The sequence below is a fragment of the Rhopalosiphum padi genome, chromosome 1 (assembly GCF_020882245.1).
Source record: "Rhopalosiphum padi isolate XX-2018 chromosome 1, ASM2088224v1, whole genome shotgun sequence".
NCBI classification, from domain to species: Eukaryota; Metazoa; Arthropoda; class Insecta; order Hemiptera; family Aphididae; genus Rhopalosiphum; species Rhopalosiphum padi.
In genome coordinates, this window is record NC_083597.1 from 25,311,985 (window position 1) to 25,338,943 (window position 26,959).

The window sequence follows — 26,959 nt, forward strand, 5'->3', positions numbered from 1 at the left end:
GATTGAAATTTGCAGTTTCATTTTGTTTCATTTTCCAATTATAGTGTTTTCTTTATTGTTTTAATTTAATTTTTGTATAAAATACAATCCTGAGTACATGTATGATACAAATAGTTTTGTATTTATTATTATTTTTTTATATATGTAAACATAGAAGAACCATTCAGTCGGTTATTTTATGACTTTTTCAATCAAAGTTTCCCGAATGTTATGAAGTTAGTTTTTCCAGCACAATATAATTTTATCTTTTTAAATTCATATTATATTTATGTAATTTTTTTTATATTTTTGTAAAATAGCACGCGCAATACAATTTTCGGTGCAATATTAAAAATATTGGGTAATAAAGATAAATGATACAAAATATAATATTATATGTGATATGCACAAAACGTACAATATAATAATATTTAAACTCATATTTCAGCGTCTACACGTCAAGTCTAAAATTGTAAACGTCGAAAGCGTACACCGCATCGTATTGCATTGATTATACGTTTAAAATTCCGGTTGAATATCAATTGTCCATCTTTTTCTCAATCGTATTACAACAATATAATAATATTACGAGCATAATCCTAACGAAGGGCATACAAAAAAAAGGCGATGTATACGCATGCGTCAAGCAACGCAGTCGGGGTTTCGACACGACCACATTTTATTTTAAACCCGAGACCCACAACCAGTGTATTGTCTAATATCGTGTCTATAATAACCGACTGTACTTGTTTCAACATTATTTGTTAATATTTAAATTTAACGTAAACATCGTCGTAGATGATCTCATATACGTATAGGTACTCGCTGCAGCACGAAAACGAAAGATTTACCTGTATTATATCGCCGTACTTGCCACCGGCCGCGGTAAAGTTCAAGTAACACAAGAACGGCAATCTATCTTCTCTGGGTCTTCTGACTTCCAGCTCGTACGTTCTGCCGACTTCGCCGTGGTATGTCCGGTTACAAGCTGCAAAACACACACACACACACACAAATGATCACTATATAATATTATGATATATATACGTAAACGTTACGCGCCGTGTTACGTCCCGACGACCGTGACAATAATAATCATCGTTAAGCGAATCTCTCTCACAGCCCCCATGCCCTCCCCCCCCCGCGGGGCTCCTCTTAAACTTCGTCCGACAGTCGTTGCCGAAGTTTTGGCGATAATGCGAATTAACTTTCCACACGCGTGTGTGAAATAATAATTGCCGTGCAACTAGAATCGTCATCGGACGTGTGCCAACAGCGGTGTCATAGCCGTATAATAATTTACGCGCGCACGCTCCCGCCGACTTCTTTGAACACAATATCAGTTTCCAGAGTTCTATGTTCGCAGGGTAACACAGTTCAAGGCGCGTATTAACGACCGACGTTAGTACACGTTTTGCATGTTATCCAAACGTGATACGGATAGTGAAAAACTTTATTTTCTTGGTACGGCGCGCGTGAAATCAGAGAACCTTTATGTGTATATATTATTATATATCCGCATAATGTTTGCGTACCTATACGATGTGTGTATATTGTATATTATATACGTATTTGCGATGAGATGGGACCTTTTTAGGATTTATTGAACCGATCTGGGTTACGTGAACGGCAGACGAGCATGTCGCGTAGAAAAATAAAAATTCATTGTTGCGGAAATCGAAAAAAAAACTCGTTTTACTGGAATAATTTGAGTACTCCAACACGTATATTATATTGATCAGCTAGAATATTATATAACGTAGTCTACGTACGATAGTGTAATCTGTCAGGTGGCACTACTGAGTGCTCATCCATCTTTCATCCCGCTATTGTAAGGTTTTTGTCCCCAAAATTACTTATTGTATATTTACTTGTATATATAGCTTGTATTTTATTTTTAATTAAAAAAAGAAAAAGTGACACAAATATTCTATTTAAAGTATATGTAATAGCTTTACATAGTTAGATCATATGTCAACTATGATGGGAACCATTTAAGGATAATTAGCGGATATTAAGAGCAATAATCATAATGTATAAATTAATTATAGAAATCAGACAATAATCAATGTACTAGTAGTAAGTAATAAACTAATAATTTAATTATTATTACTTATTATATTGTTTTAAAATGTTATTGTTGTTTAGTAAAAAAATATATAGGTTCATGTGTCATATTAATACATTTCAGAATTCAAGCATTCAAATATTAATTCATATTTGGACTAATATTATCAACTAAAAACGAGTTGAATAGAACCACAAAAAACAAATATTTAAAAAAAATCTAGACGGCTAACGATCTGTAAAGAATTTATACAATTGCAACAATAATAAACAAAACAAAACTAGGATGAGGCTGAGTTTACATTATTTTACGTTTTAAAAATTTAACATAATTCAAATTTCGTTTATATATATATTTTTTTTTGTTATCAAATATAATAATTTAAATATAATATGGATAGTAATATAAAATAAATTTTTGTGAACAATAATGGTAATAGGTAGATACCATTTACACATTTATTTAGTATTTAAAGATTTAAATTTGATTCAATATCATCACGAGTCAAATAAATAAATAATTATATTACGAATGACAGATTTTCAAAATTTTACGAAATTATTGAAAAAAAAATATTTCGCAATAAAACTACAATAAATAATTATAATTTAATATACTATTACACTACAATAAGTCAATAACGTCATATTAACTCAATCATTTGACCAAATCAGTACTGCAACTAATCACTAGCGACTAGCTTTTTTAGTTATAATTACGAACATTTTATAAATGTTGATAGTGAATAAGTAAATGAAAAAATATCGATAAAATATCATCATTTAGCATTTTGATTAAAGCTGAACTGTGCTGTAGTCCCCCAAGAACCAAGATGTTTAACTTCGATGATCGTTGTGTTTCAATACATTAAGGTTTAGTTACTAGACGATGGTCGATAGAACATTTTATAAAAATAATTAAGCTTCCAGACGAATATAGGTATTTTTCAATTATGAACTGTCGTCTACCAGTTGATATATTATTGATTTTATAAAACATTTTTTGTTTAGTTTGACTTACATGACATTTAATTTTAGTTAGTATTAGTACAATTTTCAATATTACAATATTGAAAGTATAGACTGCAGATTTATTAAAAAACTATATTAATTAGATGTCACGAAATATGAATTTAATGAATGATTTTCTGATAAATTATAATATGTAAGACGTTCTATATATCATTTATTAGTTTTATAACTCAAAAATATCGTAACAAATAAAGTCATGACGAGATTTAATGATATTATTCTTTTGTTCTTTATTTTAATAAAAATGACAAAAATATTGAATACAACTGTTTTGATATTATACTACAATGGCCGACATTCTATAATCCACGGGGGCTATACTTGCTTGTATTATTTTAAGCGTTGATGTTTGTAAATGTACATTATATCACATTTTTATCTTATATATTTTTTTAAAATTATATTCGATTGCTTATTTCAGTGAGGACTTTGTTACTTTCCGCGTGTTGAAACTACAAATAATAATGAAGAATTTTTTTAAAAGATTGACTAAAAAATTGCTTTTTGTTTTATTTTAAAATTTCTTAAAATACCCTATAAATTGTCCGTTCTGACACCAGATTATTCTATGACGTCTCGTACCCAATCATATTTGACTGAGTTTGAATAATATATAATATTATAATATTATGAATTTAACTAGTTCTAATGTAAATATGTATACCCGTAAACCCGGCTGAACATGATGGTAATTTATTTCTAATTTGTATACTACAACGACCGGATGTGTGTGTAGATCGAGTGTTGTGTTTTAATCACACGAATCAAAATTACAGTGTGTTAAATTTCAATTTCCTGACATTTCACTCAAATATGAATTTAAATTATCGAACACAGTGGTGGCGGTTTGTTTAAAACTATTTCGGTGAAATTTTATCCAACGACTTCTACCGTCATTCTTCCTTTTGTAAGACGTCTTGGGTTTTTTTTTCACCGCTGTGTAATTACTAATTAGTTTAACAATATTTTAAAGTGTACCGTATTAATTACGACGGAGGTATCGTGTTTTAAAATTCTGTATATAATCGAAAAATATATAGACCGTGTATAATTTTAATTATTTTGAATGAATATAAACTTAATATATAATATCATATAACTTAAAATTGTTTTGTTTTAGTTAAAAATTGTTAAAATTATCTTTTTTATACGTTAAATAATCTAAATCAGAAGTATAAAAGTCACGAATAAAACAAATAAAATAAATACAATATGAAAACTAAGAAAACTGTATTACCAAAATTTTTATGAAATTAAAAATGTTCAAATATTTATGGTTAAATAACGTTAATTGAAAATAAATGTTTGTAATGCGTTATTGTAACAAAAATATCAATAAAATCGAATATTGTGATTTAGGAATAAGAATATGCAATGTATCGATTCGTATTCACATTTCGTTGTGAATTTATTATATTCACAATATTATATTGTTGGCTAATGTCAATATGATTAAAATTACTGATTATACACAATCGTGAAATTTGTGTGATTGTGGTTATTTGTTCAACATTGCAAAGGAATATAAACCAGAAGCCAAGATCTTATTTCCAGCGCTTGATTTAGAAAATAAATAGTATTGATGTCTCTTATGACACAAACAAATTTGCGTCTCTTAATTCACCTAATATAACCATGCAAGGTCTTGTCTTCACACCTCCTTTATTAGACCCCAAAACATAAACCACAAACCATCAAATATTTCATAACTTAAAATACTTACATTAAAAGTTTCAACTATAAGCATACGTAAACTTGGTAGACTTTTACAGAAAATTGTTTTAAATAAATAAATAATTAAAATATGTTAGTTATTTCTATTGGTAAATAAATCTAAAATGATAATAACTTATTATCGTATACTTAAATATTAAGTGTAATTATTACATAGCTATTATGTATTACTGTATTAACACATATCTGATAAAATATCACCACGTACATACTTTTGTAAACATTTATATAATATTAATAAAATAACTATTAACTTTATTATTTTGTAATGAATCCTAAATTATGCTAAATATTTTTATGCGTTATAATTCGAAAGAAAATTAGGGAGTATATTAGAATATTAGAACATATAGTTGAAGTATTTAATTCCCCCTCTCTTTAACCAAAACCAAGTACTACTTATTTTATAAATTTCACCTTTGGGGAATTTAAGTCTGTAAATTAAGCTGATATACAAATATAATTTTAATGGAAGAAACTGTACTTTCTACGGTAAATAATTAGTTTTCTGTTACTATAATAATATAAACATAACATTGTTTTCATCAAATGTTGATTTATAAGTTTATAACATTTAAACGTGAATCGTATCTATTAAAATCGTTATAAATAAATATAAATTTATATCAATGTCACATAAATATATAATTTTTTTTTATATACATTGTATCTCATTTTTCTTTTTCTTTGTAAGTCACTTAAAATAGCTACATTTGATTGATGACGTATGCGTACATTCAAAAATAATTAAAATTTAAAAATATAAAATATAAATTGTTTTGATTCTTGGTTGCCCTTTGAAATATAGGTTAAAAATGTAAATACGTATAATATGGGTTAGAAAATACATTCCAAATGAACGGTAAAATGTGTATCATCGAACGGAGCATCATAAAATATAATATTGTATCTATAAATATATATGAAAAAAAAATGTTCATATATTTTGAATTATATTTTCTCAAATAAAGTTATAAGCATACATTTAAATTACTAAATTATTTTGTGGAGAGTGTATTCAATTCTGTATAAAATTGAAAACTTTTGTTTTAATTAAAGATTTTTAAAGTTAAGTTTTATGTATATATATATAAATATAATATATAATATATTATGCAGCGTATTCTTAGTAAATTGTAATTAGGTAACAGTTTTTAAATAATTTATATTAAACTATATTATATATATATATAAGTACACTTTACGTCATAAAATATTATATGTGTTTACTGTGTATGTTAAATAATGTTACTCATTACGTAATACAATACGAATTACAAACAAATTGCAAGAGAATAACATTAAAAACACTGCATACGTAGTCGAATACTATGGAATAATTATATTATTGCAAAACCATAATATTATTTTCCATTAAGGAACTTTTTTCTACTTATAATCGAAGAGTCTAAAACTTTGAAAAGTTAATTTAACATAATATACTTTCATTGTTTTTGTTATAGTAATACAATTTTAAAAAGAACGGAAGAATAACAACAATAATATATTTTTACTGTACACGTAATTGGTCGAATGACGTGTTAATGAAATGCAGATTAAAATAATTGGATTATAAACTATAATGCGAAACACAGTGTATTTTTTAATGTCGCTTTACATTCCTAACCTTTTATATTATTCAAATATTCAATTGGATAATTATTACTCAATGTCCAGAGTTCAGAATTTCAGATATTTTCATTGTTGATGAAAAAGCAATCATACATGACTAGCATTTTTGGTTTTTTATGCGGTTATGTTTCATAGTGAATTCAATTTTGAATTCGCGGTGATACATTGATGATGCATATTTAACGTTGTTTTGAAATTAAATAACACGTACAATAAATCGAAACGGAAATACAAATATATATGAATAAAAACAGCAGTAGATTCTCAGAAGCTAATCGATAAAAGTTCTAAATTATATATATTAAATCACCATATTTAATAAAAATTAAATTACGCTTATATTTCGGGTTTCACACCCACACATTTCTACCGATTTCTAATTTTAGAATTTTTGCGTAAAAAAGTTGACAACCTTCGTCGTGTTTTTTCTCAACCAATGTCTGCGGACACTGTATCGTTTATGTATAATATTATCGTTCTTTAGACATTTACCGTTCAGCTACCGAATCTTAGTCGATTTTCGATGATTACATTGTTATTCGTACTTGGTTTAGCAGCTATCATAATATTACATTACAATACCAATCTCGTGCTATATATAATTTAATTCACCACAACAACCAATTTATGCACATGTTTTTATTATTTTTGGTGTCTCTATCGCTTGGTCCACGATATTGTTTTTCGACGACCACAAGTTGCCTCCCTTCTTTTCCAAACTTTACAACAATAAATTAAAAGTACATTCGCGCACGCTTGTCATTATTCGCGAAAAAACATCGTCAACATTTGTCAGGTTTTAATAGGTATCAACAATGCCGTCCTACTCAAAAACTTCTTTCGACTCTCTCTGCTGTTGTTCTTTTCATTTCATTATTCTCTAAGTACGTACACACATAAACGTCTTTTCATTAACGATACGCCTTCTAATGTGCCAACTTTTTTTTCAACAATTATTATTACTATCGATTTCAAACTTTCTGCTCGTTTACCCTATCTCGAATGTCTCGAATCTGTGTGTAATCAATAAGGGAGCGGTCGATAGCCTTTTTCCCGATTATCTCTACCCCAATTGTCCCGCTGTCTCCTGATGTTCCAAGTAGGAGATGAACAAAATCCGGTGTTCCGTAGTAGTTATTTTATCGATAAAATAAATGATATCGTTACAGTGATAATATATAATAGCCGTTCAACACTATTCTAACTCTTCGATGTATTTGAGATAAACTAAACAATTTACAATATTATCAAGCACAGCCGTCAGTTAGCGTACATTATTCCGTATGCACTTTGTTCATTTCGAGAATTGCCTCCAGCGAATAAACGGAAACGACCCACAGGCTGCAAACTCTGCTGCCGAGAATATACACACTATCCCGAATGTTAATTGTTATTTACACTTACTATGTAAATCTCGGGAATCTCTCACAAAACGTCTCGGGCGGTATCCTCTTTTCGAAAAAAAGAATAATGAGCTCGTTTTGCGTCCACAATTTCCCGATTAATAAAGCTGTGCGAAATCGTTACGGAAAACCCGTCGATTTCAATTTTGTGAAATACGGCGAATACAATATATCATTGGGATTCTATACTTTGCGTTACAGTCTATAACATCTTGGTTCACAATAGTGTAAACGTTTGATTCATTTGTTTTGGTTGGTTATACCTAATTATTGTATTGTGTATATTTTTTGGTAATTTAAATTATCTTTAAAGACGATTAATAAAATAATACAAATTATAAGACAATACTATTATTGGTTTATTTTTTTGCTTTATTAAAATTGTATTTGTTTTTTTTTTTTTATATTTTTTTTTAAATACCCGACTATGACAAACAGTTATTAACGATGTTTTTTAGAGATAAAAGTATAATTGAAAAAATCATTCATCCGAGTCATTTTTTAAACTCATTGGCATGACATAATCATATTATAAAAAAAAATATTAATTGTTTACGAATTAATAGAGTACAAGTTCAATCAAAATACTTTTAAATGTGGGTGGTTATGGGTATATATTATATTGTTTTGTATTAAGATAAAATTTGATTGCGCGAGTAAAGATATAACGTTATTAAAAATCTTCTATTTTCAATAATATTATTCTATAAATATGAAGTAATGACGTATAATATGGTTTATAATTTGAAATAATATTCAGAAAACTTGCTTATGAAAATTATACATATTTTATTTGACAAACTGAACCAGGAAGATCGTGTAATGATTCTGGGGAATTCCTTTGTAAATAACTTTCAAAATATATATTATCCAGCAGGGTATGTATTACTTCACACATATATATAAATAAATACAGCTCTTTACATGTACATACATTATTAATCCTTTAAGTTAACTTGCTTTTATAATATGTACCTTTGTGATTGTGTAAGATATTTAATTTAAATATAAAATAAAAATGTGAAACATAAATACAGTAAGCTACATTTACGATTTTGATGCATAAAGTAGTATGGTGTTATGAAACGCTTTTAGTAATAGTAGTATTATATTATAAAGAGTAAATTAAAAGTATAACATAACTGAGCCCAAGCGATATCTGTAGTTGACACGTTAAGCGTTTTTTTTTTTTTTGCTTGCGATTTTTCGACCAAACCCTGCCTATTCTAACGAAACCCACCACAGCTAAAGAATAACGGAATAACGCACTACCAGCTTATATTCCTGTGATGGCACACTAAAATCCTTAAAAATATGCTCAGGTTGATGAAAAAAGCCCAATGTACGTATAAATAAAAATTGGCCAGAATCCAGTCCGGTAATCTTCTTGTAATTTATCGCTTTTTTTCGGTAGTATGAATGAAATGACAATAGGACCGGGGTTTTGGTTTATTTTTTTTTATTATTTGAGGGGAAAATCGTTTTGTCTAACATTTTTACCCCAGACGTACCAAGCATAAACATATAGTTGGCAGGAATTCATTGTATTATATACTCTGACCCGGATGCAGAGCGTACTTCATATCCGGTATAAGCTTCACGGGTATGTTGTCGGTTTGATTGTCTCATCATTTTAGGTTCATTTAGCAATAAAATATTAGTTCTGTTTTTTTATCCATCATATTAATCAATTTATTGTTTTATACAATTAAACTGTGCCTATATAAATAAAATTTTTAAATATGTATTATTCTTATAATATATATTATATAAGATTATTTTTAAAAGTATTATAATCTTACAAATAAAATAATTTAATTATTGTTAAGATGTTTATTGTTTTAGTTCCATATTTTTTAAACGGGGTTTTGTTTTATTATTTATTGTTCGTACATTTTCTTAATTTACACTTGTGTGTGTATGTGTGTGTGTCTGTGTGTGTATGTGTATGATTAATTCTATATATTATCATATTTATCCTATTATATATAAATCAATAAATGATTTTTAAGTTACATTTTCAAGTTATTTTAGTGCACAACTTCTACGTACTATAGTTGTAATTGGTTGATAAACCAGAAGAATTAATTGGCGACAAAATCTAATAGTCTATAAGTTGAAAAATCGATTTATAAAATAAAGTAATCCACTAGTGAATAGACCGTATAAAGTATATGTTATTCAATACGATTGAACCTAGTACTAACTATTACCGTCTTCTTAAGATAGCAATATTAGGTTTAAAAAAATATATCGTATGAAGACTTCAGGAATATTTTCTTTTGTGAACATTTTTTTTAAAAAGTTTTAATGAAAAAAAAGGTTATCCAATTTAGTAAAAAGTACCTATGTAAGTAGTAAGTACTAAGTAACGTTGTTTTGTATGAATATTATATTATATTGTATTGGTATATAAAATATTATTAACCTAATCATTTAGATAGGTGCTTGATGACTAAATGATCGTTAAAAATAAATTATTGAATAATAGGTTTTTGAAAATAATTTAACGAATGTATAGAAGTTTTTTTTAAGTTTAATCAATATCATAATGGAAACCACCATCGATTTCAACCATATTTTTCGTTAATTATAATACAGATATATACAGTTGTAAAATAAACTCGATATTTGAGAACGTGACAATAATAGAATTATTACTACGTTATCATGTACCGATTTATTGATTAATCGCGTGTCGAGTGGATTACAGTAAAAATGCTAATCTTGGGAATATTCATACAATTGAAATACATGAATCGTGGAATTGAATGTTGTAATGATAGAACTACCCCGTGGCCACGCGGTGCGATCGTCTTGGCGCTGCAGTGTCAATTATAATATTTTCTTGGTATAGCATAATATAATACTTTATACGCGCTCAATGTTTGTCACACGTGCAATAAACTTAGGACATTACAGTTATTCATGGCCCCCACGCAAAAGTCCATTAGATTATTTTCCTGTGTGCTTTTATTCTCAGGTTCCTTCCTGAATGGCGGGCGCGTACGAAATAATGTCCTAGCGATGGAAACGACACGCACGATATTTATACCAGTCAAGATGTTAAAGACATTTGGAACACCCGGACACACCAATAAAGTTCAATAAAGTACATAATAATAGTTGTTTCCAAATGTACTGAATAATATTACAAATGTTTCAGCGAGTTTGAGTTCAAATATCTAAAATATGTGTAGTATGCAAATGAAAATTTACAAAATAAAGGAATCGAAAGCGACTAAACTTTAGGGGTACGGTATAATAATAATATTATTATGAATATCGATTTCATTCAAAGATCGTGTAATATATTATAAATTATATATTTTCTCCAAAGTATTTCTAAGAAACTATATAATCAATATGTGGTTATTATGACCTTTCTTTTCCCAATATACACCAAAATATAAATGAATATTAGAATGGATTTTATAAAATCATTTTCAAACTATAAATGAATATCCTTGATAAATTGTAGTAACTAGGTGCCTAACTTAAAATAAAAAATCTAATTAATGTCGTGTTATAAAGTTTAAATTGTACCTATAGTAATTACTTTAATTTAAAAATCGCTTGTCAAAATCGTTATATGCTTGATCCGGTCTGCTCACTTTTAGAGCTGATTAATTTTTTTCTTTCGAATATTACATAAAAATGTCAGTCTATTTATTTTTAATACACATTTAATTTTATAGTATATTGAAATGACTGTTTTTACATTTATTAAATTAATTATTGATTTTATACGTCATTATAAAATTGTTCACGAACATAAATATTTTACTTATGCATAGTATGATATATACATAAATACATATATATATATATATTTATATGTATATTATATTTTATAAATACAGAGGGACAATACATTTGCTTTGGAATAAATTCAATGGTTTTTTTTCTATTAAAATCCTTGGCACGTATTTGAATACGATTAAAACCACTAGAAATTTGTATAGTATCAAACAGTAGTGGAATTGACATCGTATAAATAAAGTGCTATATAGCTAGTTGACTCAGTTATTATTTTAATCATATGTTTATCATTTGTACATCAGAAGCTTATTGGACAGAAGTTTATTTCTATAATATAATTTACAAACTTATTAATAAGAACACTATTCAAGAGTATAGTGATCATTATCAATCAACGGGATTTGCATATTTAGTATTGCTAAAATGCACTGTACCATTTTTACCAGTTCAAATAATCATAAAACGAAAAGAAATATTCACATGCTATTATAACCATATGTAGTAACTTAATTATATTTAAAGGTTAGCTAATGTAATACGAATAATATACATATTTACTAGTTGGTAGTTTGATATAACTGTATAATTTTGATGTATTAGATTAGTGAAAAATAAATTAATGATTGAAAATATTGAAATATAATTTATTATAATGCTATTTCGAAATAGAGTTTTATGTGGTTAAATACAATAAAAAAAATAAATAATTCACTTTTTTTTTTGAAATGAAGAGTGAATATTAACTGTTAAGTATAAAATGTTGATAGGTTAATATTATTATTAATTACAATAATTTTAAAATAATCATAGCCCCTTAATTTGTTAAGTCTATTATCATAAATACATATTATTACCCTTAATAATATACAAAATTAAATAAACTAAACATTTTAACATTAAACTAGTATCCAAAAAAGATAATTTTTAAATATTATTAAAATATAAGTATTTAAAAATGAAGCCATTGATTAGCGAATCACGCTCTGTTTATTCCTATATTATATAATAATTGAAAGTGTAGATAAACAATATGATAAAATATAAAACAAAATATAATGTGGCTTATCGCTTAAAAATAAAAACATAATACGAATATTGTTTATTAAACATGTAAGTCAAATTTATAAACATTTCTGGTGAAACAGTTACTTAAATATTTCGTGTCGAACAGTGCCGCAACAACCGCAAGGGCAGTCGGGACAATGCTCCTGTAGAGGGCCACTAATCGTTGGCTCGGGGGGCCGCGACGGCGCCCCGCATCTATTTTAAATAATTGCATTGTAGTCTAATGTTTAAGTCAAATAAAATATATTAAATAAAAATGTTATCTTAATTTTTGAGATTGATTTAGGATAAAAAATAATTATGCAACTATAAAGTTTATTTTTTATATTTTTTCTCCCGTTGTCAGGATGTGTGGGAAGGGTAAATTTGGTGATAACGAGGGTTTGAAGCGCTAAAAGTATAATATGTCTATATAGTAGGTTTGTGAACTATTAACATATTATCATTATCATTATTATTATTATTATTAATTATTATATACATAATACGACAGAGACAAAAAGGTGTTTGGGCCCAATGGCCTTTTAATTACCCTAAATTGGCCACATTGTCAGAGACCGTGTCGACGTTTCGGCGAGACGATTAAGACTGCGCGGGGTAAAATGCCGATACAAAATGCGTTCAAAAAACATGGACGGCGGCAGCAGCAGCAGTTCGACTAGCGGGGTGAAAAAAAATGAGATCTCTGTGTACACACTTTTTAGCATAAAACATCAGAAAACGGCGGTGGCGATAACGTGCTAGCAATGCGTGCGTCTTAATTTCGTATGCGAATCGCGTCAGTGTTTTGTGGCGAGTATAAATCTGCCCCTCTTTCTCTCTCTCTCGCGCGCGCACACACACACACACACACACACACACACACAATATAATATATATATTTATGTATAATATTATAATATACTCTCCCGTCGAGGCTGAATATTAATAATACGCAGTTCTCGAACCGTGAACCAACGATACGGCATTCTTCTTCGAACCCTCGTCGAGACATTATCATAATAATAATAATAATAATAATAATAATAATCTCGACGTGGGGGTACTGGTGGGTTGACATCGTTTTTGCCGTTCAAACGTGCGATACGCGCGCGGTTCACTGGTGGTGGTACGACGTTATAGCGGCTAGTGTGGTGGGAGGGGGATGGGGGGAGGGTGATAGGAGTATACAAACTCTGGCCCGACGAAAGGCTCGCGACGGATCTTCCACTGGCATACTGTAGTAATATCTATACATGCGTGTATCGCCGACACGGCGGGACGGTCGGACGGTCACGTGACGTGCAGCTTTCCGCGTTACCCCGAAATATTATCCGGCACGTATAAAAAAAAGACTTAGTCGATCATCATTATATAGTATACGTTGTATATTTACGCGAACCGCGCTTAATTGAGTCATCAGCCGGTACGTGTTTCCCGGATGACGACGTAAATAAGGTCTGTTTAAGTGGCCTTGTATGGTTTTTTTCCGATATTCGTCGTGAATTTTTTCAATGTAATTTCTTTCCCTCGTCCCGCGTGCATTAAGCGTAAAAAATGTTTGTTATTGATCGTTCGTCGAACACGATCCAGGAGTAAGGCAAAAATAATGTTTTTTGTATTAAATCCATAATATTATATATATTGGTAATCACAGCGATGTCAGATATAGAATGATCACGTTATTATAATATGGTATGATATTCATGTGAATTCCACATAATATTATAAAAAAAATTTAATAGGTAACAATTAATTATAATTACATTTTAACTGTTTTAAATACAACGCATATCGAATATTATGATGAATTTCGCATAGGTCGTATTATTATGTTATTACGCATATGCACACATTCCTTCCATAAACAATTATATTAACGGATTTAGTTATTTCTATGAAAATAGAAGTGTATTAAATATTTCGGTTTGATTTTGAACAAGAACAACAATATTATGTCTTCGTGGTGACAAAGATCATTGGTGTTTTTCCTGGAATAACCGCATCTGTTTAATATGAATAACAAGTGAATGTATTAGTGTTTAATTCCGCTGAAAAGTTCCATTGAAGTACGCGGAGCTTGTTATAACATAAGAATTGTGTATTCTTATTATACTCGACCTCTTGTATCTCATCTATCAACTATACCCAATTGTACGGGTCTTTTCTAACGAGGGCTAAACGTTTCAACGTCAGACGTCGAATTCCGACAACGAAGGCTCCGGGATTAAAACAGTTATTTTTTTTCGGGATTCAGTGTTTGCTGCGTCCTTATATTTTTTTCTTTTACAATGTACTTTCTTCATTTACTGTGTTCACGTCGATAAGACAATAGGCCAACATGACGTCTGACGGCGCGGTGTATAAAAAACAATCATGATTTCTTTTCTCCAATCTCACAGCAGATCTCCATGTATATCGAATTGTATACAGGGGATTTTTTCTTTTTTTTTTGACATCTATGGAATATTTTGTTACATGCTATGATATTATTTTCAAAAATAAATATATTTTTAATGATTTCGTTCATAACAAAACAGTAAAAGGCCATTTTATTCATTTTTTATTGCGATATAAATTTGGCTAAATCGTAATACTTAATCATAAATTATATAATATATAAAATAATGGTTTACTTTAATTGGTTGCTCTTAAATACAATTATTATAATTGGACTATAATTCATTATAACATTTAAAAATAAAATACACTCGGGGAAAACATTTTTATTTTTAATGATATAATCGTAGATAGTTTTTTGCAGTTGAGAAAATGGTTAGGTACTATTATTTAATGTGCGTAATTACATCTATGGCTTATCCGTGTATAAGTTTAGATAAATTATTAATTTTAGTTAAAAATAAAGAAATTAATTTGATTAAATATAAAGATAAAAATATAGTATACATATTAATATTATAATTTATAATACTTTAATTTGTATAATAAATGTTTTTTTATTTTTACCGTATTGTTTTATTTCACATGTTTAAATGGTTTTATTAATATATATGTACAACATATAAATATATATAGTATTCTTCTTATATGATACTCTTATTTCTTTTGTTTGGTTAAGAAATAATACATTTTAACTGTTAGTCATACTAATCAATATTCCATCAAAATAAGAGAAATTATTTCAAATAGATATAATATATTTTTAATACTCCTATAGGATACAAATGTTTTTTTTCTTAGATTTATAAATTATTTAAAATATTTATCAAATGCTCTATAATTCAAAAGAGTATAAGTCAATTGATGTTTTCCATTTTTCACAGTGACTAGAGTATTGTCTTATGTCAATTATTACTTTAGATTTTATAACTAGTATAACACGTGAAGTGTGGTTTTACAAGACAAAAGAAATACAATACATAATCTGTTAATGGAAATTTAAAGTGTTTTGTTAATTGGAGCGCACTTCATAACTTGTTATAAATAAATCAAAAAGTTTAAAAATATTGTAATATTATGTTTGAAGACCATTTCGAACCTTAAATGTCCTTTTATCTAGAGGGTTTTGAAGAATTTTCGTAAACAATTTAAGTATGGTTTATTTTTCTAATAGTGTTTGAAAAACGTAGCTTTATTAAGTATTATATTTTGTTTTTAAATTTAACATAAAATACTAATATACCATATTTAATAACTTAAGAATAATATAATAATAATAGTAATAATGTTTATTGTTTATCGACAGCAATGTAGTGAAATTGCATATCTATGACGCCGTTTGAGACATTTTCTATGTTAAAATTAAATTTATGACAATGTTTTGATTATATTACAAAGATATTTTTATTTAACGAACATTTACAGATTACAAAGACTATAAAAATAGAAAATTTCCTATCAATAATTATTATTATTCGAACGAAAGATAAAATATCATAAATATATGTTAGTTAAAATATCTATATTCACTGTCTTAAACATCATTGACATTATTATTATTATTTTTTTTTTTTTTTTTTGATAAATACTATACATTGTAGAATGTTGTAATATTAGTTCTGTGTGTGTATTAGATTTATTCATTTTTAAGGACAGATACGCATAACACGTACAATTTATTTCTATATTATCAATAATTACGTGTACATATCTAACGTTATAGTTTTGTTTTTGAAATATATACACCCTATACCGTTTACTTATCCTTGTACGTCTATACGTATATAATAAATATTTATATAATATTATATAGAGGTCATGTCATACCTTTGTGACACATTGTGCACGCAGTAATTAGATTGCGTTCTCCAATATAATCAAATATAAATACTTGTAAAGTTAAACGAATCAAAATCGGATGCATTTAATTAACATTTCCTATTCAATTTGCACAGCACCTCAGGTAATTTAGGTTTAAATAATATGCACATATAATTATTATTGTAAACTATGTACGCTGCATCAATTATTATCTCTATGAATCCAATTCGGTACGACATCACCACTCTGCGCGCCCATACGGTTACCGTTCGAGACAATTTAGCGGCTCTTGTTCTCAAACCAAACGGTCTTGATTGATTAGAACTAACACTGGAACGCGTAATTATTTATTGCTTGAGTATATATTATGTACTACTCATCGATGCTGTCCCACGTACACCGCGCTGCACTTGCCGACGTGACGTTTTTAGTTCGGCGCATATCATAATACAACGTTTTTGACGATCGGATTACCTCGGAGGAATACGCACAACGCTCGGCAACGACGGTGTTTATGTTTAATGTCTGAAACGCACGCGATGTTTATGGCGAAGTTGATGGCACGTACTCGAGCAGTAAGGGAAACGCAATGGGATTTCTCTCCATCCACCAAAACATCATACCCACTCCGCACAAACACATACACGTGTACGCCAACGTCTAATGAACCGGGCGAACGTGATTATCGACCTTTTGTACGACGTGATACATAACTCGCATGGAATTTCGGGCCTTTGGGGGGCAAAGTCTTGACGCAATTAGACGAAAATATTAGATAAGGCCGAACAGAAATTACGGATTTTTCTCCACGTCCGGTGAGTTTTTATTTCTTCAATATTATACGTGTCGAATGTCATAAGGCCGAAATCCCAGCATACTATTCGTACGCGAGCTGATGGTTTGTACAGTTATTTTTTTTTTGTTTTTAAATATTATCATGAATAATAAATTATTTACCGTCGTAGTAATTTATTTCCAAATAAAGTGACCGAATATTTTCCGGTTTCATAAATTTTATTGGAATATTAAAATGTTTCCCGTAAAACAACATAGGTACATATTTAAAACTGTTATGTGATCACGAGTTTATTGAGTATTTTTTTTTTTTTACTTAAAAAATTCATTAAAATTTTTTTTATTAGACGGTATACATCTAGCTGCTCTTTGTGTACTCAAATTAAATTAATTTTAATTAATTAAATTTCACCTATTTTATACAAGCTAAAACCCATTTACAGACTTTTTATTTTTCATTAGGTGTTCCTTTAGTAAATTTCATAAAATATAGATAATGCATATTTTGATGTACTTTGTTTCCAGTATAATATGTGTCCCGTAAAAAAAATAGAGTACTTTCCAAATAGGTATGTGACATAAATAGTATTATGTAAATTGAGCTAACATTATGTATTTTTAATAACCACATACGTTATGACTGTGTGGTATTCGTAGAATAAAATATACTTATTCGAGTGATATTATTTTACCATTGTTTTTAAATTACAACATAAATACATTCAGGAGAAAAGGATGATTACTAAACGTTTATTTGATATTTAAAAGTATTTCTTAATTAATTGTTGATTTATTAACTGTAATACCCGGTTACGGTTAATGGTATCTTCGGGCTGCATTGTAATATACGTGTAATTATAATAATTAACGAACAAAAATAAGTACATGGTAATAATACTAATCATTGTGACTTATTGCGAGGGAGCTGATCACTGAAGCGTGATATTATGAGAATACAATTGCATTTTGCTTGTATAAATTAATACCGCCATACAGTATAAACAAAGGAAGACAACGTACATATATAATATAATATTAGGACCTTGTATCAATCTCACAGTATAAAACAATGAATGTTATATAACATACCATACCGATGTGTTTCATCGTGGTTGAATGTGATATTAATTGTTTTTATCTCGTTTAATGTTTTAACCGAATGCTTTACTTATGCTAACATTACTAAAATGTAATCGATTAATGCGTATTACATTGGATGTTTTAGTAGTAGGTACTCTATTGTTTTTCGTAAGGATTTTTGTATTTCGTACTATTTTAAAATCCAAGGGCCGTCTTCTATAGAAACCATCGTTTATTGTTAAAAATAGTTGAAATGACATGTGTCCACAATATATATCAGCCTTACATAACCTTTTTTAATTTGGGCCAGTTATACATTTTTGAAATGTTCACGAGCTGCAGCAAGTTTAAAGTTATGATTTGGCTGCTAATAATGTGGAGAGGTAAGAGTAGATTTAGAAAAGGTAAAAATTAAAGAAGGTGGGAAAGTGGGTATAACTCTGCTGTACAATAGTTGTCGAGCGTATCACAGTTAATGGATGTATTAAATTTCAATTCAATCATATAATGAATTATTGTTTATGATTTCATGATAATATGTTTTTTAATATGTATTTTCTATTAACGTCATTAAGTTCACTGTTAGTGTTATTGTAGGTTGATTTTAAACTCATAATGTATATTAGTTTTAATTTCCTACAAATAATAATTTAGAATTATAGCACAATAATCGAGACATTATATTTTTAATATCTGTCCATATATATAATACGTTTTTCTTATATTTGTATAATAAGCAATATTTAAAATTTTTTATTAAATTATATATATTTTTTAAGCTTTTTGATTCAACGAAACTTTTTATTGACGTTTAAGTCGAAAATAGAAGCATTTTTATAGCCCCAAAATGGAATGACAGACAAACATACATTTACAAAAAATAGATACATTATTGTAAAATCAATACATTCATCGTTCAGTTCAGATTCTAAAATACATTTATTAAATATTTACTTCTTTGATTTACTATTTAATAATTAAATTAGTATGATTTATAATGTTGAGACATTGTTTTCATTATTTTAGACAAATAATGTTTATATGAGTAGTTTTTTTTTGCAAATCTCAATAAGCAATCAAGACTTTGTTATTTATTTTATTAGTTTTTAAATGTCTAACTTTTTTGTATCGACTTAATGAATTATTTTTGAGCCGTATAAATAAAACTTGAGGGTCTTGACACATCGTTATTTTCGTGACGTGTAATACTAATATTAGTAAAACACCAAGGTAAGGTACCGAAATTTACTATATACCACGTTGACTAACTGACATAATATTTAAGTGTCTACACGCCATACTATTATTAAAAATCTATATTATTATTGTATTTCAAATACACCATAATATATCATATTAAGCCATAATTTTAGATTGTATAATGTCTGTTATGTCACCAGACTAACGAATATAATATTAATCTTTTAATTACGTTGGTAATCATATATAATAACGATTTGTATTACTATAATTTGTTTAAAATAAATAATAATTGTACTTAAAATAAATAAAGCAGATTCCATAAGACAGATAAAATTAAATCGTTAGAAGTCATAACTCATTACATACGTTAGAAAGATACCACATATTTTATATTACAAAACAATACAAACATCTTTTCAATTGTTCAATTGACCGGAACGACACCACAAAACAAAAATATATTATTATATATTATATACTATCAACAAATCTTAATGTGTCATTCGAAAAAATTATATTGAAAAAAAAAACAATGTTATGTATACCTTATGTTATATATTTTATTTTGTATTTATTATTTATTTCACAAAAAATACGTTAAATCAAACTTTAATATATAAATTATACATGTAGTTAATACTCAATTTCGAGTTACATTTTCTTACAGTCACCGTTAGTCATGGAAATAACAAAATACTGCATATTATAAAGTTAATTATACAAATAAATATACTAAAAATAATGACCGAAATAAAGGTTACTACACAACTGAAATAATTTTTATTTTTGTTATTTTAAATACACATTAATATTCAACTAACTATTGCATTATACAACCTTGTATATTAAACCCTTATATTATGACATTTTAATTATTGAAATATTTTATGGTCAATACAAAATATTTAAACCCGTTTATCGGTATAGATATACATAATAATATGCTTCGAAAGCAAAAACGTAAAAAAAAAACTTTGTTGGGTCTCTGGGATGTATGGCTTCATGATATTATTATTAGGTATAGCGGAAATTGTAGAAAAATATTACCATCATTATTTTCTAAAAACACGGTGGCGTTTGTTCATCTAAACTAATTGAAGTTTTCGTTATCAGGTTTCTTTACTGTACAACTTATTATGAAAAGTCTAAAATTTATTTTTCCAAGACGCATTTATAAATATGTTGAAATAAAGTATGAAAAGTTATATTAATTTAATAATAAACTTGTTACATTTGAAAAAACTTGATTGTATAGAGGTGCATAGTAAAATTAAAAAAAAAACCCATTGAAAAAGGTATAATGTATAGTGCTTCTTCTCAGAAAACCACTTTTAATTGGAAGTTAGAATTTCTATACGACAAGGACATGGTGTGTAATTTTTAAGCATTGACATCGTCAAAACACTCAAAACAGTGTTATTACACCACGGTTATAACGGTTAATCAGAAAGTTAACTTTGACACGATACTTGGTATTTTGCCAAATGAGTTTAATTTTATTTCCTTACACTTTATTATAGAAACCAGACAGTATGTATGTATTCCATATTATATTATGTACACGTATTGTTCTATATTTCAGATTGCATTTCGGAATTTTTATTCGTACCTTTTCAATCGGTTCCCTGCGGGATGAAACGGGTGTTTCAGACGTCGAGAAAAAAAAAATCAAAAAATCGAATTGCGTTCGTATAATTTGCGTGCCCGATACAGCGATATGGCTATTTAAATGCACATTCACGGTATTCTCGCGGGAGGGTAAAAGCCATCTCGCTTTTACTGTCATTCACATTCGCTGATGGCAAACTTCACGATTCTCGATATTTTATCGAAACGGGTTACACGCGCATACATTATATTATTGTATATCATTCAAGATTCGAAGGGAAAAATAAAACAATAGTTTTGCATTAGTTTAGAGTTCGAGATGTTATTACTGTTGTTCGCTTTGTTCTGCAAAGGAGGAAAATAATTGCTGTCGTATTTTACTGAGACCGGGGGTCTGCTGCCCGTAACATCTGGCAGATATTTTAACGGTCAGAATAAAGTCTGCACAGCGCCGCGGCGCGCGTACAAATGAATAAAAAATAAAAAATAATAATAGTAATAAAAAACTCGCAGAAATATTTTTCTCGAAAAGTTTCCGGCGGCCGACCGGAGAGACCGCTCGCGTCTTTTTACGATGAGCATATTTCCGATTCACGGTTTATCCACCGAAATATTATATTTCTTCGAAAACCAGTTTCCGAATCGTTGCAGGGGATCACGTGGTCTATCTCTGCATGCGATTTACGTTACAATAATAATAGTAATGATATTTGCTTTACCATTTTTTCATGTTATTTTTTTTAATAACGCATATACGCTGCCAAGACGCAAAGTTTACTATACGCCCGCCAGAAAATACCACTCCGAACTGTACTCATTTACATTCCCAAAGTTCATTCCGGACGTGACCGAAATTCTTACGGACGTATTACACGACCGGGTGCTGCGGGCGCGGCAGAAGCCAATGATAAAGCGTTTTTAAGGTGGCCTATGTGTTTTAACTGTAAAATAGATTTAGGGTCGACAAAAACAAACAAATATCCGACGGTTCACTAGTAGGCTGAAACTTACTTTTTTTTTATTATAATTATATATATTTTTTTTTTTACAGATGTCCAACTGATATTATAATAATGTCCCTCGGCGCGTTTTTTTACCTGCCAAATCTAGCGTTCCAGGTGAATTAGTGCAGTCGGAAACAATTTTACCAAAAAGTCAGCCCCTGGAGACTAAAAGTGCAGGGTCCAAATAATTAAGCTTATTTCGAAATCCCAATGACATTACTCCCGAATATTTGTTTGTTTGTTTGTTTGGAGATGAAATTTAGTTTAATATTATATCATTAATCATACAACGTGCATTCGCTTAACGTTAAAATGTTTGTTCTGTTTATATATAATATGCATACGCATTTCGTCCTTTTAAAAATTATACAGTGTCAGTAATGTGAAATAATAACTTTTATTTTTTGACCGAAAAACTAGATTATCGCGTTGAAATTAAACTGGTCGTACAATACTAATAGTAGGTAGGATATTATGCAATTGACTGAGCGTACATTTTGTAAACGATTCGTTAGGAATAAATATTATTTTTTAAATTAAATTACGCTACAGTGGTCATTTATAAATAGGTACATATATTTTTACTTTCATCCAAATAACTTTATCGTTACAAAAAATATATATTTTTTTATTAAACGCCTTTAAGTGATATTAAATATATTTAAATATATTAAATACAATTTTGTTTGAATTGTATCTGCAAGCAACAGTACAACCTTTTTTTTTATCACAATTTATTTGATTTATACCGTTATAGAATATTGACCATGGAACCCATAAATGTATAAATGAGTATATTTTGTTTTGTTCTTTAAAAAGTTTTCTTATCAAAAGTTCCCAAATTAAACTCGACACCATCTGTACATAGTATGTACCTCCATATAATTAAAATAGCATGCTGTTACGGGTTAACTTTTCGACATAATTAATGCCACAAATTAATTATAATATACTATGTAGTATAAAAATAAATTTAAATTTAAAATAGGCATTCGCTTATTTCTAACAGTAAAAAAAGATGCACAATACTAGTATAGACCTAAAATAATAATTTATAATTTATTTACATTCATAACGTATACAACAATGATATTAAAATGAAATAAACAAGTTTCATTACTTAAATATATGATATAATATCATAATAAATATTGATTTAAGTCAATATTAAATATAAATTGAATACATTGTGCCCTAATATTGTATAATTTCCTATAACATGGTAACCCGCACTACCAACATTGTCATAACTATTGCTTGTTTTATATATATACATCCACAGTAATTTTCTTATGACATACATTTAAAAGTTTAAATTTAAGTATTTCATTTACAATAACATTGCACTTTATATTATTAATTTTTACATTATTATGGGAATGAGAAGTTATAAGATTTGTAAATTTTGTCTGTGTATTTTAAGTTCTAATTCTAATTGGTATGTGAGCTGTAAATATATGTTTTATAATTTAAGAGTTTATTAAGTATTTTTTTTGTAAATTTATACATGTAATAACTAATAATGCATTTTAAACAAATTATCTATTTTAAATTGACCTTGGACTATATATAAAAAAAACAAAAATAGTTACATAAATATGTTTTGAATAAATAGTTAATTCTTTTCTTTAAGGATTGTTAAAATTTATTTTATAAATATTAATACATTTAAGGTTTTTAATTTAAAATTAAAATGCTTTACTTTAATATTTTAGTTTATAATATTATAGTTCTACTATGAAAATGAACATAGATGTTGAAATTTGTAAATAGTAATTTCATTAATTAAGCAATCTAGAAAATAAATAAATAATTCAAAAATTATGACAAAAAAAGTTATATTTTATAATTACGTTTCTTCATCATCAAAACCAAAGTTCAAATAATTAAATTGTTTTTTACTTTTTAAATTCGTTAAAATGTTAAAAAAAAATCAAAATTTATCATACACTTTTAACATAATTATAATTATTTTAAAATCAATCACACATAATATGAAATTTTACGAAGTATCCTTATCAATTTATAATTTCCAGTTAGCATTATTTTTATCGGATGACAATTTAACATGATACATCATTACTCAATGTAAGTAAAAATTTCAAAACAAACATAAAAAAGTTAATTTTATATTAGACATTTAAATCTTGTATTATCCAATTATGTATTTGTCAATATGTATTGACCAAATCGTTATAATATGTGTGTCCGTAATATTATGTGTTCTACTTATAACTGATACCCATATTGTTGACGTTCAAGTGGATGTTCCTATTGTACAAGTTATTATTTATAACATAGTTGGTGTTTTGAAACATTTAGTATTATAATAAAATCAAGGTATTTTTTTTATCTTTATGACTCATAATTTACAACGCAATACATGTTTGTTATATTTTTAAAAACTAATTTAACGGTAGGTAAAGATTCTGTGGGTTATATGCATATAGCTAAAGTAGGTAGTTTCCGTGCATTTCAGGAAAGCGTTGTATCATTATTTCAATGTATTCTTTGATTTGTTGTCAAGTCGACGAACTTGTAGTATAGTTGATGTGATTTTATAGATTTTTTATCTTCATAATATAATTTATTATTGTAGCTTAAACGAGTATAATATTATAATGGTTTCGGATAGAACTAGGAATGTTAATCGTGTATCGTTACTAATTCACTTCATACGTTACGTAATTGTACACTAAACTGTAATAATATAATATGTTAGGTATATGCCATGCATATAATAATTAATAATAGTATGGAGTTTATTGAAATGTGATGATACTGTTGTACTAATGTGATAAGTTCATAATTAATTAATGTTGTTCATAACAACTGTTCTTGTATATTTCGAATTTGATATCGGTATCAATTAAACTGGACACGATAAGTCATATATTGTACAATTGAGAATAATGTCGATTATATTATAAAGTGGTACCTACTCATAACATTAGTCTGTAATAATATTTCTGGGTATTTACAAAAATCATTAAGCTCATTAGGAATTTAATATTGAATGCCGTGTGTTCAATTTTAAAGGTAACAAGAAATATTTCGAATTCATGACTTTGACTATGATTCGGAGTTTTTTTTACTGCGTACAGGATATATAAATACATCTATTTTTGATAAATTTTAATTTTTTACTATTTTTATTATTAATTAACTAATTATTTCTTAAATACGAAAATTACTATTTTCTATTTTTGATACTATTTGGATGGCTTTATTTTTTTTGAGCAACTTTGATCCTTACAGTTTTTTGGTATCTTCTAAATTGACATTTTTAGGACAGTCGACAATTTTAAATTAAGTAATTTGCTAATTTTAGGTATTATTATAATAATTAATTTTGATTAAAACTACAAGATGTATTTATTATTACATCAAATTTATAAAAAAAATTGGAATTTATCGTTTAATTATACCTATAAATGTGTGACAAAGATATAGAGTGTTGAAAAATGCGATGATTACAAATTACATAATTTAAAAATGTTAACGATCTTAAAAATATCAATTTTTAAGATATAAAAAATGTAAAGATCAAAGTTACTTAGAAAAAATAAATTAATCCAATTCCAGTATCAAAAATAGTGGTTCCTCGTTAAGAAATTTTTATTTTACTGCACATGCACAGATAAAAATAGTTGAACATTACATTTATCAAAAACAAATATATTTATATGTCCTGTACGCAGTAAAAAAACTCAGAATCAAACTCAAAGTCATGCATTTGAAATATTATTTGTTACCTTTAAAATTGAATACACGGTATATTTAGATTTAGATTTTTTATGATTTAGAGCACTATAGGTTTAAGTAATGACCACTTTATTTATATAATAAATCGTTTAAATTTATTTATTTTTGTTCTATATAAATGGGTTTTTAACAAATGTTTTGATAAAAAAAGTTTTCACATGATATGAAATAAAATTTATCGTTATTAATTATTCATTTTAAGTTAGTAAACATAGATAAAATCAGCTAATGATTTTAAAATATGCGCAAATGAATAATTAAAAGGCCTTTTTTGTAAAGAAAACAATTTAGTGTAATACTCAATCATAGATGAAACCCGTTTTTATTTTAATCAGCGCCTACAGTTTTTTTGTTTCGTTTATAAAGTTTTTTTAGGTTATGAAATATTTTTCGTTAGATGACAAGAGATTCAAAAACAATAAAACAACCCAAATTCATTATCACCATATTCATTTCCCACCAAATTCATTCACGGTGAGTTGTGCACCTACACACAGTTGTTATTTTCCTTAGGTTTTCCTGCCACTTATATTCTCTCTTTTGTTCCAGATCAATGAGCTCTGTTGGGAACATTATTTCTTTTTTTCAAATTCGACGTTTCTATAACTCAACGTCTGAATGATTGGAAAC

The 26,959-nt window shown here is 27.7% G+C and overlaps 1 protein-coding gene across 3 annotated transcripts in view; it reads right to left on the minus strand.

Annotated features, from left to right (window-relative positions):
- Positions 1 to 26,959, minus strand: part of LOC132932179 (uncharacterized) — a 294,142-nt gene that overhangs the window by 29,844 nt on the left and 237,339 nt on the right. For all 3 annotated transcript variants that reach the window (XM_060998425.1, XM_060998424.1, XM_060998423.1), the window contains one exon: positions 831 to 967. In XM_060998425.1, coding sequence (XP_060854408.1) covers positions 831 to 967 — 137 coding nt within the window. The remainder of the gene's footprint in view (positions 1 to 830; positions 968 to 26,959) is intronic.